Genomic DNA, 17163 nt, shown 5'->3' on the forward strand with positions numbered 1-17163 from the left:
ATAGCGGCACTCTCAACAATAGCCAAATTATGGAAAGAGCCTAAATGTCCATCAACTGATGAATGGATAAAGAAATTGTGGTTTATATACACAATGGAATACTACGTGGCAATGAGAAAAAATGAAATATGGCCTTTTGTAGCAACATGGATGGAACTGGAGAGTGTGATGCTAAGTGAAATAAGCCATACAGAGAAAGACAGATACCATATGGTTTCACTCTTATGTGGATCCTGAGAAACATAACAGAAACCCATGGGGGAGGGGAAGGGAAAAAAAAAAAAAAAAAAAAAAGAGGTTAGAGTGGGAGAGAGCCAAAGCATAAGAGACTGTTAAAAACTGAGAACAAACTGAGGGTTGATGGGGGGTGGGAGGGAGGGCAGGGTGGGTGATGGGTATTGAGGAGGGCACCTTTTGGGATGAGCACTGGGTGTTGTATGGAAACCAATTTGACAGTAAATTTCATATATTAAAAAATAAAAAAAAAATTAAAAAAAAAAAAAGTTCCTTAGGAGGATAAGCCAGCTTTCCCAAGTAATATGTCGGCCCAGAGCAATGGTTAAGAACACAAGCAAGCCTTAGACCACCTGCTAGTGGTAATGGTCTTGGGCAAGTCACCTTAATTCTCTGTGCCCCAGGTCTCCATCCACCTCAGGGGACAGTGTAAAAGCTCCAAATATTAGTAATAGTATTACCAAACCCACAGTGTGGACTGTTTGTGTGCTATTTTATACTTATGAAAAAAGCACCTTTACTGAATGTCAGAGAGCTATTTCCATTATACTGAGTGGTGTCTATATTGGTCTAGCGACACTGATGCATCATGATGCCTAAGTAGCAATGAGGGAAGGTTAAGGGCAGTAGAAGGCTCACCAATTGCCCTCCATAGCAGCTCTATCTCCAACTGAGCCTCAGAGCAATGTGCCCTAACAACTAAGCAACAGCCACAAGTGATTTGAGACCCCAAATTATATGGTATCTCATTGACAGATAAACTTTTCCTGCAAATGTCCTCACCCAAGGAAAATCTTCAAAATATTTTGTAGCAGCCTAATAAATACTTCATGACTAGAAGTGTCCAGAGTGTATAGTTTATCAGCTTTGTGTGTCTGAGGACAAAGGCTTTGAGGATATCTCTTAAAGGGAAAAATACCCTGTTACATCTTCAACCATGGCATCCCAGTGCTAAAACTCCTTACCCTGCTGTGAAACTTGGCAGTTCGATAAGACTTGGGTGACAGATTGTACACCGTGTAGTGGTCAAGATGTCTGGAATCCAAAAAGCTTCGGATGTCATCCACCTGATTCCTGAATCCTATGTCAACGTTGTCCAGAGGAAAGGACATCACTAGGAGGGATCACAGAGAGAGAATATCGGTTAAATGGGTATGCTGTTGCAATGAGCAGCAACTGAAAGCTGAGCTGTTAATAAACATGAGAAACTTACCAATAATTCTGGAGGTAACATAAGTAAAGTCTAAATCTCCCTTCGTGTAGCTAAAAGCAAGACAGGAAAGGGTGCTCATTAAAGTGATCCAAATATGCCAGGATATCCCCCTCTCGATCACTTGCCCATCATGACTTGGACACTTCATCCAGTAGGCGTTTTTCTTAGCTCAAGGCCTTCTCTCTAACAAAGGATAATTGTTGAGAGAAGCAACCCATACCCTCAGGAGCGTAAATCTACCACTCCAACTGATGTACCCCAATACCCTTTGTAGGTGACACTTCCCGAACAGAATCAATCTCAGAATAGAAAACAGTGCTTATTCATTAACACTGATTATTCCAGCCTCTTTGCCTGCTTGAACATCTCCTGTAAGTGTGAACAGTGAGAGGGTAGGTAAGGAAGTGATGGAGAAACAACAAGGGATATCTTTTCTCTGTCCACCAGGCCCTGGTTGGCAATTGCTGGTAAGGGATAAATTTTGCCTTTGAACAAAGATTAAAATCTTGATTAATCTTTTGGGCTTGACATTTGAATTTATGATTCAAAACTGCATATTACAACCTAAAGTGATCTTAGAATTTTCTAATACCTAAGAATAAAATAGAATTCATATGGCCTGCTTGTAAGAATTTTCATACAGCAGAAGGGTAGAAAATGTCTTCCACTAAACAAGATTCAAAGAGCTACTAAGATACAAAAAATAAATGTTTCCACTATGATCCAATGAGTATTTTTCAGATTGCATGTGCATTATTATCTCATTTAACTTCTCATTTAATTCTCAAATCAACCAAAGACATGAATCCTACCAGAGTATAAAAGTCAAGCTCAGAGAGGTTAATTAAATTGCCTAGATCACATGGTTAACAAGGGCAGATAATGCATTAGAACCCAGGATGCTGGATTCAAAAGACAGGGATGGCAACCAGTGTATTTTAATATAAAAATGCACTGAGTCCTCCTGGCCTGTGCTTGTAGCTTCCGAAGGCCTCAACTTTATGGCTTCAATGACATTGCTTGGTTGATCAGATTCCATGCAATTATATCACATAATTGACAGTCCTTGAGCCAGAAAATCAGTTGGCTGGTAACCAGGTAACCAGATCCTTTGGAGGCACGGAGGTCCATTAACTTAACTGGGAAGAATGTACATACCTGGTAACAGATTGTATAACTCTGGAAGATGTGTCTTTGAGGGTGTCTTTCAAGTTGTCCTTTAAGTTACTGAAGAGCCTCCCTGCACCTCCTTTCACCATGTCGAAGAGACCTCCCCCATAGCTGGGCTCCATGTCTGGGGATGAGGCACCTGCCAATGAAAAACAGAAATGGAGCTGATACACAGACTACACGATCTCTCTTCATTCCCGTAACATATGCAGACCAGGAAAGATATTCCTGTAAGTTATGCTCACTCTCAGAACTTACTGACTCTGGGTTACTGCAGTGCTGCTGGGCCTGCCTGGGAGACCAAGAGAAGCACTTTGCTAAGTCTCACATTTTTTAACATGAATATTAGAAAAAATGTAATTGTCCATGTGGCCTTCATTATACTTCTCTGAGACAATGCCCACATCAGAGGAAGAGCAGCTTAGCTTAGAAGTGTGTGCAGGGGCCTCCTCTGCCCTGCGAGGGAGCTGAATGTGTTAGAAGATTCATCTCATGCCTCTCCCGCTAAGTCATTCTTCACGTCCATCATGGAAAATAACCTCTCAGGGGCCTTTTAACAGTTTTTAGGATGCATGGTGATCATCAGTATTATTTATCAAGTACTTCAGTTTTTCATTCCTTACAGCTTCACAAAATTGTACCTTCTGGTCCCTTGTGGTTAGCTCAACCTTGGCACCATTGACATTTAGAGCCAAATACCTCTTTGCTATGGGGGTGGGGATGCCCAGTACATTGTAGAGTATTTAGCAGCATCCCTGGCTCCTAGTCACTAGAGAGCACCAGTAGCACCCCACTGCCACCAGCTGGGACAACCCAAATTGTCTCCAGACATTGGCACATATCCCCTGGAAGGCAAAACTACCCCTGGTTGAAAACCACCACTCTAGTCTATGATATGTCAGTGAAGGTAGGTACTGTGTGTCACTCAGGATACAGCACTTAACTGTGAGTGTGAAACTCCCCATAGTTCTCATTCCCTCTCTGTGTTTCTGTCCCCGTCTCTCTCTTTCTTTGCCCTAGCAACTGGCAAGGTTTGAGATCATGGCTGCTCTGTCCAGGACTCCCAGGTCCTGGAATAGGAAACTGTGTGGCAGAGCTCCCAGCTGACCTTCAATGAACATGCAGGATGAGTGATGACCAACCCTTTATTATTAGAAGCACCCCCATTCCATTTTGGGAATGTTCCTCATCATAACACAACTTAGCTTACAAAGGCTGATACAGGAAGAAAGAAGGAACCTGTGTAGAGGAGGCTAATGGAAACAATGGCCAGGTAGCCTCTTCAGCCTAGCAGTCAAGAGCAGGAGTCATTCTCAGCTGGGTTCTGGCTCAGCCTTGCTACTCCTGTGTGACCTTGGGAAGGAAGTAACAGTCTTTTTTTTTTAAGTTTATTTATTTATTTGGAGAGAGAGAGCAGGGGAGGGACAGAGAGAGAGAGAGAGAGAGAGAGAGAGAGAAAACAGAGAATCCCCAGTAGGCTCTGCACTGCCAGGGCTTGAACTCACAAACTGTGAGATCATGACCTCAGCTGAAATCAAGGGTCAGAGGCTTAACTGACTGAGCCACCCAGACACCCTGGAAGTAACAGTCTTTATAAGCCTCTTTCTTCCTGACTTTAAAATTGGGATAAAAATAGTGCCTTCTTCATAGGGAAAGGTTAAATAAGTGCATATAAAACTATTAGCATAGAACCTAATATATTTAGGGGCCAACAGACTGCAGCTAACTATTATTATGTCACACCCTGAAATTCTTATGTTATTTTTAATCATTATTCACTTTTCAACTATATGATGACATCTCTTCTTTTTAAAAAATTGTAACATTTATTTACTTTATTTTAAACTGTAATATTTATAATGGACTTTAAAATATGTTAAGTAGGGGGGTGGTGCCTGGGTGGCTCAGTCAGTTAAGCCTCTGATTCTTGATTTCAGCTCAGGTCATGATCCCAGGGTCACAGGACCAAGCCCCACCTCAGGCTCTGCACTGGGCATGGAGCCTGCTTGAGAGTCTCTCTCCTCCTCTCCCTTGCCCCTCCCCCACTTACATTCATGCTCTCTCTCTCCCTCTCAAATAAAAAATAAATAAAATATTTCAAGAAGACAGATTTCATGTTAAGTATTCATATAAAAAAATACTTCACAAGGAGATTTTTGGAGATTGTGGTAATAGTATCATAAGTATACACACATATTTTTTTTTCAATATATGAAATTTATTGTCAAATTGGTTTCCATACAACACCCAGTGCTCATCCCAAAAGGTGCCCTCCTCAATACCCATCACCCACCCTCCCCTCCCTCCCACCCCCCATCAACCCTCAGTTTGTTCTCAGTTTTTAACAGTCTCTTATGCTTTGGCTCTCTCCCACTCTAACCTCTTTTTTTTTTTCCTTCCCCTCCCCCATGGGTTTCTGTTAAGTTTCTCAGGATCCACATAAGAGTGAAAACATATGGTATCTGTCTTTCTCTGTATGGCTAATTTCACTTAGCATCACACTCTCCAGTTCCATCCACGTTGCTACAAAGGGCCATATTTTGTTCTTTCTCATTGCCATGTAGTACTCCATTGTGTATATAAACCACAATTTCTTTATCCATTCATCAGTTGATGGACATTTAGGCTCTTTCCATAATTTGGCTATTGTTGGGAGTGCTGCTATAAACAATGGGGTACAAGTGCCCCTATGCATCAGTACTCCTGTAGCCCTTGGGTAAATTCCTAGCAGTGCTATTGCTGGGTCATAGGGTAGGTCTATTTTTAATTTTCTGAGGAACCTCCACACTGTTTTCCAGAGAGGCTGCACCAATTTGCATTCCCACCAACAGTGCAAGAGGGTTCCCGTTTCTCCACATCCTCTCCAGCATCTATAATCTCCTGATTTGTTCATTTTGGCCACTCTGACTGGTGTGAGGTGATATCTGAGTGTGGTTTTGATTTGTATTTCCCTGATAAGGAGCGACGTTGATCATCTTTTCATGTGCCTGTTGGCCATCTGGATGTCTTCTTTAGAGAAGTGTCTATTCATGTTTTCTGCCCATTTCTTCACTGGGTTATTTGTTTTTCGGGTATACACACATATTTAAAGTCATCACAATGTATACATTAAATGTGTGTAATTTTTATATATCAACTATACCTCAATAAAGCTAGAAAAAAATAAATTGGAAGAAAAAGGAAAGTTGGAGGAGGAATATATAGATCAAAATATATTAAGAGACAAATCAGCCAATGGGGCACCTGGGTGGCTCAGTTGGTTGGTTGAGCATCCAACTTCAGCTCAGGTCGTGATCTCACTGTCGGTGTGTTCGAGCCCCGCGTTGGGCTCTGTGCTGATAGCTCAGAGCCTGAAGCCTGTTTCAGATTCTGTGTCTCCCTCTCTCTCTGCCCCTCCCCCACTCATGCTCACTCTCTCTGTCTCTCTCTCTCTCTCTCTCTCTCTCTCTCTCTGTCAAAAATAAATAAACATTAGAAAAAAATTTTTAAAAAGACAGATCAGATCTTGTTTGGAACTTAATCCAAACAAACTATAAAAAATTAATCACATTTATGGGGCGACTGGAATTTGAGCACTTTCTGAGTATTTGATATTAAAGGTTTATTGTTGGGGTGCCTGGGTGGCTCAGTCGGTTGAGCGTCCGACTTCGGCTCAGGTCACAATCTTGCAGTCCGTGAGTTCGAGCCCCGCATCAGGCTCTGGGCTGATGGCCCAGAGCCTGGAGCCTGCTTCTGATTCTGTGTCTCCCTCTCTCTCTGACCCTCCCCCGTTCATGCTCTGTCTCAAAAATAAATAAATGTTAAAAAAAAAAATTAAAAAAAAAAAAGGTTTATTGTTACTTTTTTAGGGGTAATAATACTATAGTTATGTTCAACAACAGTCCTCACTTACCAGAATAAATACTGAAACATTTATAAATGAAAAATTGCAATATTTAAGGTTTTTTTAATAAATAAAAGATAAAAGATTCGTGTAATGAGAACCATAATTATGAACGCTCATGTAACACTGAACTATCTGCTAGGTATTATTCTAAGCATTTTACCAATATTTATTCATTTAATCCTCAAAGCATACCTGTGAAGAAGATATTATTATTATTTTCTTTCACAGATCAGAAAACTGAGGCAGAGAGCTTAAGAAACTTGTTCAAGGGTGCACAGCTAGTGAGTAAATGGTAGGGTTTGGATTTGAGCCTTAGGCAACCCTTCCAATCACATCCCTCTTTCTTTCCCTAATACTATTCTGATTTTGATATGTATCATTCCAAATTTCTTTAAACATTTATTATATATGTAGTTATCCATAAGCAATATATTAATATTGTTTATTAATTAACAATTAATATATTGTTAATATATTAATATTGTTTATAAATGGTTTTGTGTTTGCAATTTTCTTTCTTTCCTCACTATGATTTAAAATTATTCTATGATGGTGCTACCTGTAACTTTATCTCACTTAAAGTATGATCCATTACCCCACTGATGGACGGTCGGGTCATTTACTATAACAAACAATGTGGTTATGAACACATTGCCTTGATTATATACAGGAGATTCTCTCTAGGTTATATGCAGGAGTAGAATTTACTAGCAAGAAGGATATGCACATTTTCAGATTTCTAGATATTGACCAGTCATTTCCCAGAGTAGTCATATCAGTTTAAACTCCTACTAGTAGTGCTGTACAACACTTGGTTATTGTTTGACTTTATAATTTTACCAACCTGGTGAGTGTGAAGCAATATCTCATTTTGGTCTTGTTTTATGATTTTTCCCCAGTTAGCGAGTTGTGTATCTTTCACTGTGTTTATTGGCCAGGCAGCTGTTCTTTATATTTTTTTAAGCTCATTTACTTATTTTGAGAGAGAGTGTGAGTTGGGGAGGGGCAGAAAGATAGGGAGAGAGAGAATCCCAAGCAGGCTCCACACTGCCAGCATGGAGCCCAACGCAGAGCTTGATCTCATGGACGGTGAGATCGTGACCTAAGCTGAAACCAAGAGTCAGATTTAACCGACTGAGCCACCCAGGCAGCCCCAGGCAGCTGTTCTTTAAGTCATACTTCAGGTTCCCACTAAACTCTTATGTGCCATCTGAATGGCAATACATATACCTATAAATACTTGCTGACTGTTGTGTACTTTCATCCTCATCATAAAAGCCATTAATGCCTAAGTCACCATTAGGCATCTGCTTGAAAATACGGCTCTATTAGAAATTGCAAAGAACAGTCGATGCTGGTGAATAAACAAACAAGTGGATACATGGGCAAATATGAATGATGTCTACCACTAACTGAGTTCCCCTATGTACAGGAACTCTGGACTTTTTTGTTAGTACAATTTCACATAGTGGGAAAGAGGTAGAATGTTTATTATCCCCATTTTATAGATGAATAAATGAACTCTCAAAGAAAGGAAGCAACTTTCCTAAAATCTCAGCTGACTAGTGGCAGAGCCAGGGATTCAAAGCCAGATCTGCACAATCCAAAGCCCAGGCTACTTCTACTATCTCCCACTATTTTACAGCTCCATAGCAGCTCCGTTCTAACAGCTGTACTTGGGGTGGTCTTTACCTGCCTTACACACAACCACCCCTCCCCTGTTCCTTGCCCTCCTCCACCTCCCGCCTGTGTGCCTTTCATCTGGCTGCCCTCGGCAGCAGATGTCCCCACAATAAACACTCCCATAAATCACGGCATCTGTCAGACCAACCAAACCAATCTCATTATTTAGGCAGACAGCATGTGTCGCCCCCACTGCCTCACGGCCCTAAATAAAATGCCAGCAATTGATCTGATGGGCAGCCCCACAGATTAGGACTATAACTACAGATCTGAGAATGTCCTCCTGGGTTCTGTTTCTCTATGACATAGAGCATATTATTTCCCTTTAAACACATCCTCACATAAAAAATCTGTACTGTGTTTTCATTTTAAATATATTGAGGATAGAGTGGTATAAAATGTTTGTAATTCCCCCATTTCCATCGAAAGTTTCTACTCCAGCCTGAATACCCTTGTTATATACCATTGTTCTAAGAGATGACACCAAATTGATTGTTCAGACCTCTCTTGGACTCTTTTTTTCTTTTTAAATATAATTTATTGTTTTGTGCTGGAACAGAACTCCATGGTACCAACCCATTAAAAGATATAAATATCCTTGATCATCTAAAAATCAGACTCTCACCATCTCTAAGGCTGCACCCACTGTTGATTAGAACCTTAGAGCCCTGCAGAAATCAGACCCACTTGGCAGAATCTACCTGTAGCCTTTATATACCCATATTATATGTCAAATTAGTCAGGACACAAAAAAGAGAAGAAGGACGTTATCTGAATTTGCCCTAATGGTTCTTTTAGGTAGGTATTCTGGCTTTCCCTGATGAGCTACATGAGGGCCAGAAGAATAGATTCTCCAAAGGCTATGTAAGTCTCAGCTGAGAGAAAGCACAGAGGGGCTTCAAAAAAAATGACACAGTAGAGGGAAATGGTGAAATCAGAAAGTAATACACAGAAGGCAGAAGAAAAATAACGGCTGTTGCAGATCAGGGGTTGACCAACTATAGCTCATGGGTCAAATCCAGTCTGCTGCCTATTTTTGTACAGTCTGTGAAATAAGAATGGCTTTTACATTTTTATATGATTGGAAAAAGTCAAAGGAGAAAATGTTTAATAAGGTGAATATTATTTGAAGGTCAAATCTCAGTATCGATAAGTAAAGTTTTATTACACTCATACATACAACCACACTCATTCCTTTACATACTGTCTGTGGCTGTTTTCATGATACTATGGCAGAGTTGAGTCACTGTCACAGAGACCTCATGGTCCACAAAGTTAAAGTATTTATTATCTGGCACTTTTTAGAAAAAGTTCTCTAATCCCTGCACTAGCTGGTTGAAAATACTTGGCATTCTGAGGAACCCAAACCTTGCCACCTCCAACATACTTCTAAATGCTATGACTAAATGGCAACTAGTGGGAAAACACCGTGAGTTTACTAAAGGTTCCTCAGGGATTTGTGGGTCTTAGAGGGTGGGAGGTGGCGAGGTTAGAGCTGATAGGGCATGAGACTGCCATCCAAAGAGAAAGATCCAGGTCTGTGCCTGGAAGGCTCCAAGTAGATTCTTATTCTATGCTGTCTTGTCATTTTAAAATGTAAACCCACCAAAGACCAGCGCTAAAAAAACTGCACCCTGTCCCCGTGTCATTTCTAAGGATACACAAGTTTTTCCTAGGATTCCTAATTTAGGAGACAAGACACAGCATCTCAACGGCTCCCAAGTCATGGGAACTCACCACAGGTAGAATCTGAGTGGTTCTCCCTTGGAGAGTGAGTGACACAAAGCTTGTATCTCTTGGGAGAGAATCTCTGCTTCCCACTGGACTGTGAGTTAGCTATTTGTCTGTATTTATATCATGCTTCATTCCAAAAAATATTTGAGCTGGTTTAATACTTATTTGGAATAGAATATATTTTTAAGAAGACTAGCACAAGGTTAAGGCTGGTCTTAACTGACTTTATGAAATAGGATAAGTAGGCGTGGCTACTTTTCATTAACATCTTAATGATTTGTCAGCCGTAAGAAAATACTATTATGAGAAGTATTATGAACTTCTTTATTCTATGTAACTTTTTTTTGTTGTTGTAAAACTTATTAATATAAATTACAGAAAATTTAGACCTGTATTATGTGCTAGAACAGAGCTCCATGGTACCAACCTATTAAAAGATACACAATTTGATCATCTAAAAATCAGACTCTCACCATCTCCAAGGCTGCACGCACTGTTTGTTAGAACCCTGGAACATTCTCCATGTATGCTCCTACTGCTCACATAAATATGTATCCATGGCACCCTACGCTGCATACAACTTTGCTTAGTGACCCCCAAGAAAGGAGGCTCCCCCATAAAGTACTGCCATCAAAAGAAAAGGATGGTATGCAAAGATTTAGCAAACCAGATATTCACTGAGGTATTGTTAATAAAGGCGAAAGACTATAAATAATGTACCTCTCCCACAGTAAGAGAAGTGGGTGAGCACCTCTAACAATGCCACAAAATTAGCTATTGAAACCACTTTGTAGAAGAGTACAAAGGCTCATGACAAAGAATTAAGTAAAAAACAAGCAAGATACAAAACACACAAAGTAAAATCTCATTTTTGCAAAAGAAGATTATTTGAGTTTAGAGAAAGAATTTAGACAATTCAATGAACATAAAATAAAAATAACAAGTCAAGCTTACTGAATGCCTACTACGTATCAGGCACTAATCGAAATTCTTTATATTCACAACCACCCTATGAAGGAGATACCATTGCTGTCCCTATGTTCCACATGAGGAAACTGAAGCAAAGACACATCAGTGACCCACCCCAGGTCCCAGAGATAGTAAAGCCAGAATCTGTACCCAGGCAGGCTGCTCCATAGTCTAGGCTCTTAGCTGCTACATTTTCAAAATAATTACAGCAATGATATCTAAGTAAGAGAATGATAAGTGATGTTTTGTTGTTGTTGAACTAGAATGTCTAAATTTTCTATAATTCACATTAATAAGTTTTACAGCAAAAAACAAGCTACATAAAATAAAGACAACAGCCAAATGCTATGCTGTTAAGCTTCAGTATGTCAGTTCTCAGTGGCTGTGGAGACCTCCATCGTCTGTGTACAATTCATCAGAGTTCATGGCCACAAAACGGTTTCTCAGCCCCGCCTGTAAGATGGAGGCCAACACTGTCCACAAGCCCTCGAAGAGCCCTGTGTGGAGCCTTCACTCCAAGTGGGATGGAAACTTTCCAGGAGTATCCTTCAGTACCTGATTTTTTTTCTAAGACCCAAGACCCTGCTTCATCAGGATAGTAACTGTCTCAGCTCTGGTGAGAACACTCAAGCTAATCCAATACATCAGGACAGGAAAGAGATGGCAAAGGACCCTTGGCAAAATTGAAGTTTTTGGGCTATCAGCCTTTCTCATTACGTCCTCTGAGCCTCCACAAAGACAATCCTGTAGAGCATCACCTTCTCAATTCTGGAACACCTTTGTCATCCAGGTCTAGTCATGTTGAGTTGTCATAGCGTTCAGCCCATTTGAGGGGTGACTGATAACCTGAATTTTGACATGATGATCTATCTGTTCGTGTTCATGCTCCTCTTCACCAAGGGGACATGATTTTCTGTACTTATTTGTTATAATGCCACAAATGTCCTTTCCTACCTTCTACAAAGTTGGGACCTTGCAGAGATGCACTATTAGCTCCTATCCTAGGAAAACACTATTCCTTCTTCAGGACACTCAGCAAGAAGCAGAGAACCAGTGTCATCATCACAGAAGGCTTCATCCTTCCTTGTTTATAGCAGACTTTTCAGCTCTTGGCTTCCTGCAATTAGAGAAATGGATCACATAGGGGATAATAACTAGATCTACCATGAAAAAGCCCACTGCCCTGGCTTCCAGAATCAAAGGCTGCTTACACCTTATTCCTCTTACACCCTAGTTCAGGACAGCTTAGAAAAAAGCCTGACACTGGGGACACAGGTCTTGACTGAACACTTCACTTTTCTACCTAAAAACTCTGTGGCCTTAAGCATGATATTGTACTCCTCTCAGACCTCTTCTCCCTCTGTAAATGGGAACAAATTGAGAACAAAAACTTTCCTACATGTCTCATGGCATCAAAAGGATCAAGTGAGACCATGCATGTCAACATGATTTTTTTAAGTTTATTTATTTAAGTAATCTCTACACCCAACATGGGGCTCGAACTCATGACCCTAAGATCAAGAGGCACATTATCTACTGACTGAGCCAGCCAGGCACCCCCAGTGTGATTTTTAAATAGTGAGATTTTCTAAAACAACCAGGAATTTTCATTTTAATTCTTAGAAATTCAGCTCTCATGTAAATGAGTCATTGGATTGCCTGCCACAAAATACCCAAGAATCCAATTAAATATAGCAATTTCACAGAAAAATAAATAAATTTAAGCAAAAACAAACAAAAAAACAATATTCCTTGTGTCAACAAGAGGCTAGGAATGGAACAAAGCCACCACAGTCAAATATGGGCTTTAAGCAGCTAGACCTGGTTTGGATTCGACTTCTGCTACAGCTGGCTATATAGCCTGCAGAAGTTAAGCAACTAATAAAAGTCTTGGTTTCCTTATCTGTAAACGGAAAGCATTAAGAGAATATCACATAGGATTGTGGTGAGGATCATACAAGAAAGTTCTATAAGCCCTTAGCATAGTGCCTGCTGTGTTGTATGCCCTTAGTGAATGATAGCTACCAGGCGGGTCTGGAGAATGGAAAGAATTAAGCGGTGAAAAAGTCTGTCTCCAGCAAAATTTCACAGGCTCAGCAAAAAAAAGGTCATGCCGTTCAGTGTCAGGGTTGATAAAGCCAGACTGGACAACAAGAACAGAACCTCTTTCCAGAGCTTCAGCTACAGCACATGTAAACTCCTCACTCGCAGTAGTTCGGTATCCTGAATGTTTAACAGAGGTGAACTTCTTCGTAGTTCTGGGGTTTCCTCGTCTCATCTTGAAGTGATCTGGTGGCTGGTATGGGAAACTATTATGTGCTATTTGCATGGCTAATATCCAGGTTCACACAGATTCAGTGGTACTGGTTTTTGAAATACTGAAATACTTCCACACTATTTGGCACACAGTGTGAACTATTAAAACTGTAAGTCACTTAGAAAACTACAAGTCACTGCACGGCAGCCATCCTAGACATGGACAGATCTGGCAGCTGCTTTAATGAATGCGGGCAGAGGCCTGGGCATGTGCAGCACCTACTAGCAGTTCCAGAGAGCTCAGCACTGGCAGGCACAGGCCACAGAACAGGTGGTGCCAACAATTCAGGCTTTGAGGACCCAGACCGTGTAGGAAGCCCTAGTATCCACCTGCATCACGGCCCTGACAAATCAATGGTACACCCAGCCCTTCTTTGACCGGAATAAGGTCCTGGGGCTCTTACGACAATCAAATTAATTGGGAAGCCGCTGGAAGGATCTGATGCCATTCCCTATGTCAAACAGCAACTCAGCAATGGTGAACATTTAGCTAGCGACAGGGACACTCTAGAGAATGTCCAAAATCAACAACAAAGAAATGAAAATTAGAATAATTTGTGTTATAAATATTATCACCTGCTAAATAGCTATATGTGCACGTGTGTATTTGTTTAGAAAATAAAAGGGAGCTATACTTCCCCCCCCCCCAATTCTAAAACTCTAACACTATCATCATTTAAAAAACATCTTTTGAGAGAGAGAGAGCATGTGCATGTGCACACATGCATGTGGGGAGATGTGCAGAGAGAGAGGGACAGAGAATCTTAAGCAGGCTCCATGCTCAGCACAGAGCCCAACACAGGGCTTGTTCTCATGACTATGAGATCATGACCTGAGCCTAAATCAAGAGTCAGACGTTTGACTGAGCCACCCAGACAGCCCAGACACTATCATCATTTTTAAAAGGTCAGGTATTAGAAAAAGGAACCTTCCTTCACTGTTGGTAGGAATGTAAACTGGTGCAGCCACTGTGGAAAAAGGTTTGAAGGGCCTCCCAAAAAATAGAACTACCATATGACACAGTAATTCCACTGATATTTACCCAAAGAATGTGAAAACACTAATTCAAAAGGATACATGCACCTCTATGTTTATTGCAGCATTATCTGCAATAGCCAAATTATGGAAGCAGCCCAAGTGTCCACTGATAAATGAATGGATAAGGAAGATGTGGTATACAGACACAGTAGAATCTTAGCCATAAAAAAGAATGGAATCTTGCCACCTGCAACAACATACATGGATCTAGAGAGTAGTGCTAAATTAAATGTCAGTTAGAGAAAGACCATATAGTTTCACTTATATGTGGAATGTAAGAAACAGAACAAAGAACAAAAGAGACAAAACCAAAAAACAGACTCAACTATAGAGAACAAACTGATGGTTACTAGAGTGGAGGTGGGGGGCGGGGGGGGGGGGGGGGGGAGAATGGGTAAAACAGGTGAAGACCTATTAAGAGCACATTTATCTTGATGAGCACTGAATAATGTAGAGAAGTGTTGAATCACTATAACGTACACCTGAAACTAATATAACACTATATGCTAACTAGACTGAAATTTTTTTAAAAGGCCGTCTATTAAACACATACTCCAGGCACTCTGCTGAGCAGTTTCCATAAACTATGGAGTTAGACCTTCACACTAAGCACAGTGGCAGGTAGGAGTCCCACTGAGGAAACTGAGGCTTTGGTGAAGTTTAGTCCCAGCCATGGCAGAATGAAATGGAACCCAAGTTTGGCTGGATCCAAACAAAGCCTCTGCTCTTATATACCTCCCATCCTGACATCTTTTAAAAGAACTTTGTCTCTCATGGCCCCGTTCTCCCACCTCACTTTGTACCCCCATCCTAGAATTTAGGCAGTCTGACTTAAATAAGAATTATTTACGAGTGGGTCTGACCCACCACACTCAATCCCAGTGATTCTGAGTCTTCAATAACACGGACAGTATTTCACTTCTTTACAGCCCCCCAAAATCTTGGCACAATACCTGATACACAGAAGGTGCTCAATAAATGTATATGAAACCGGGCTTCTGTGGAATACAGGAATAAGAAAGAAGAAGGAAGGGGTGGCAAGAAAGACCAAGCAGCTCAACTTGGCAGAGACTTGGCCTTTGACTAAATGTAGACAGCAAATAAAACCAAATGCTTTTACTGTCCCCTCACACTTCTCTGAATTTCTGATTGCAGTACTGTATCTTCAAGCACCCACTGAGCATTCTTGCCTGAGAGATGGGAATTTCATGAAACTCAACAAGAGCTTTACTGTATGGAAGGCTAATACTTTAAAAAAATTTTTTTAAAAAGACCAAGGAGAAATTTTTATCTTCAGATAGATCAGGGGAGATAATTAAATAATCATCACTAGCTACTCTTTACCGAAAAAATCCAACATATAAAAGAAAGAATGATGAGAGAAGAAAGAATGAGAAATGCAATCAAAATGAAGACTACCATGAAACCAAAATTGACTTTGTGTAGAATAAAAGCAAGGCACAGGGTTGATGCTGGGGAAATTCAGGCTAAATGGATGTAACACATTTTGTTCCGCATGGATCACTGGAATCAGGCTACAGCTGTCAGTCCAAATTCTACACACTCTCATATAAAACAACGGATACGTGGATATTGCTTAGTTTGATTCAACAAATATTTTAATTACGGTGTGCCAGAAAAAGAGATCTATGTGAAAGATTTTGTTTTATTACTCTCAAACACTTACTTGAACCGAATAAAGAGGTTCACCATTATGAAATAGTAACGATCAAATCTATTTAGCAAGATCAGAACCTCTAAAAGAACTCTGAAGAAATAGAAAGGGTTCTGCTTACCACATGGCCTCTCAACTCCAGGAAGTAAGGGGTTATCAATTTTTTTTCTCCCTTCTCTAACCAAAAGGTCAGAGCTAAAATTGCATTAAATGGACTATGACATTTCCCTTAATGACTAGCCTTCTTGTTGAGACAGAGAAAACATCCTCACTGTTACCTGACCCTGTCTGTGAGGGAGGACAGAGATAGCAAAGGACTGATGGCCTGCTTGAAGAATACTGCAAAGCAAAAGTCAAACAACACTGAAATCAACATTTCAGTTCTCCTTTTGGAAAGAGGGAAGACAACAGAAATCTCAAAAGGTGGCTAAGAGAATTCTAACAGTCCTCCCAAATAACCCCCAGATATTCATAGAATCTTAGAAAAACATTGTTTGCTGTTCAAATGCAGCTATAAGATGAGTTTCTCAACCCCTTTCCTTCCCATGAGGCTGTCTCATCTTAGCCCCTCCTGGATGGAGATCCTGGAGTTCCCACTGCAAGTGGACTTCTTAAACAAAGATCCAACTATTGTTCTCCAGAGGTACAGCAACTATCGTAGATGGATATTGTCTGTTGTTTACAAAATCAGGATCGATGTGTATACACTACACACTACACAAAACACACACATATGTCACATATAGCCAAAGGAACCTTACTACAATCTAAGCGCTAGGCTAGGAACGTACACTCTCCCACGCAATACTGAGAGATATTTTTGCTCTTGTTTTTCAGATAAGAAAATGTGTCTCAAAGAGGCATTTTCATTCACAGAGGGTTACTCAGCTAGGGTATACAAATGTTTATCTAATGACAATACCCATGTTTTTTTCATTTCATCAGAACATAAGTGGAAGTCCTGCTTGGGCCATGAAAGGAAGCAAGTTACACTCATAATATTTCAGTACTCAGTGGGATATTAGCAATGTATTCCCATGCCTCAAATAGATATATCAGAAAGATGAAATGATTTTCTCCAAACACCATTACAATTAACTTAAAAAAACCAGCTTTATTGACATATATAAAATTGAAATACAATGAACTTCACATATTTAAAATGTAAACATTCAATAAGTTTTGATGTATATGTGTGTGGATGTACACACACGCACACACACGCACACACACACACACCACACC

General features: G+C 40.4%; 1 protein-coding gene across 5 annotated transcripts in view; it reads right to left on the reverse strand.

Annotated features, from left to right (window-relative positions):
* DNAJC6 (DnaJ heat shock protein family (Hsp40) member C6) overlaps positions 1 to 17163 on the reverse strand; it is a 155603-nt gene that overhangs the window by 50964 nt on the left and 87476 nt on the right. For 3 of the 5 annotated variants that reach the window (XM_078451815.2, XM_078451816.2, XM_078451814.2), the window contains exons 2-4: positions 2606 to 2756; positions 1448 to 1497; positions 1200 to 1348 (exon numbers count right to left, since the gene is read on the reverse strand). In XM_078451815.2, the coding sequence (XP_078307941.2) occupies positions 1200 to 1348; positions 1448 to 1497; positions 2606 to 2756 (350 nt within the window). Of the gene's footprint in view, positions 1 to 1199; positions 1349 to 1447; positions 1498 to 2605; positions 2757 to 11843; positions 12007 to 17163 lie in introns of all 5 variants that reach the window. The other 2 variants (XM_078451818.2, XM_078451817.2) reach the window with 1 other exon arrangement.

The sequence above is a fragment of the Panthera onca genome, chromosome C1 (genome assembly GCF_046562875.1).
Source record: "Panthera onca isolate mPanOnc1 chromosome C1, mPanOnc1 haplotype 2, whole genome shotgun sequence".
Classification (NCBI taxonomy): Eukaryota; Metazoa; Chordata; class Mammalia; order Carnivora; family Felidae; genus Panthera; species Panthera onca.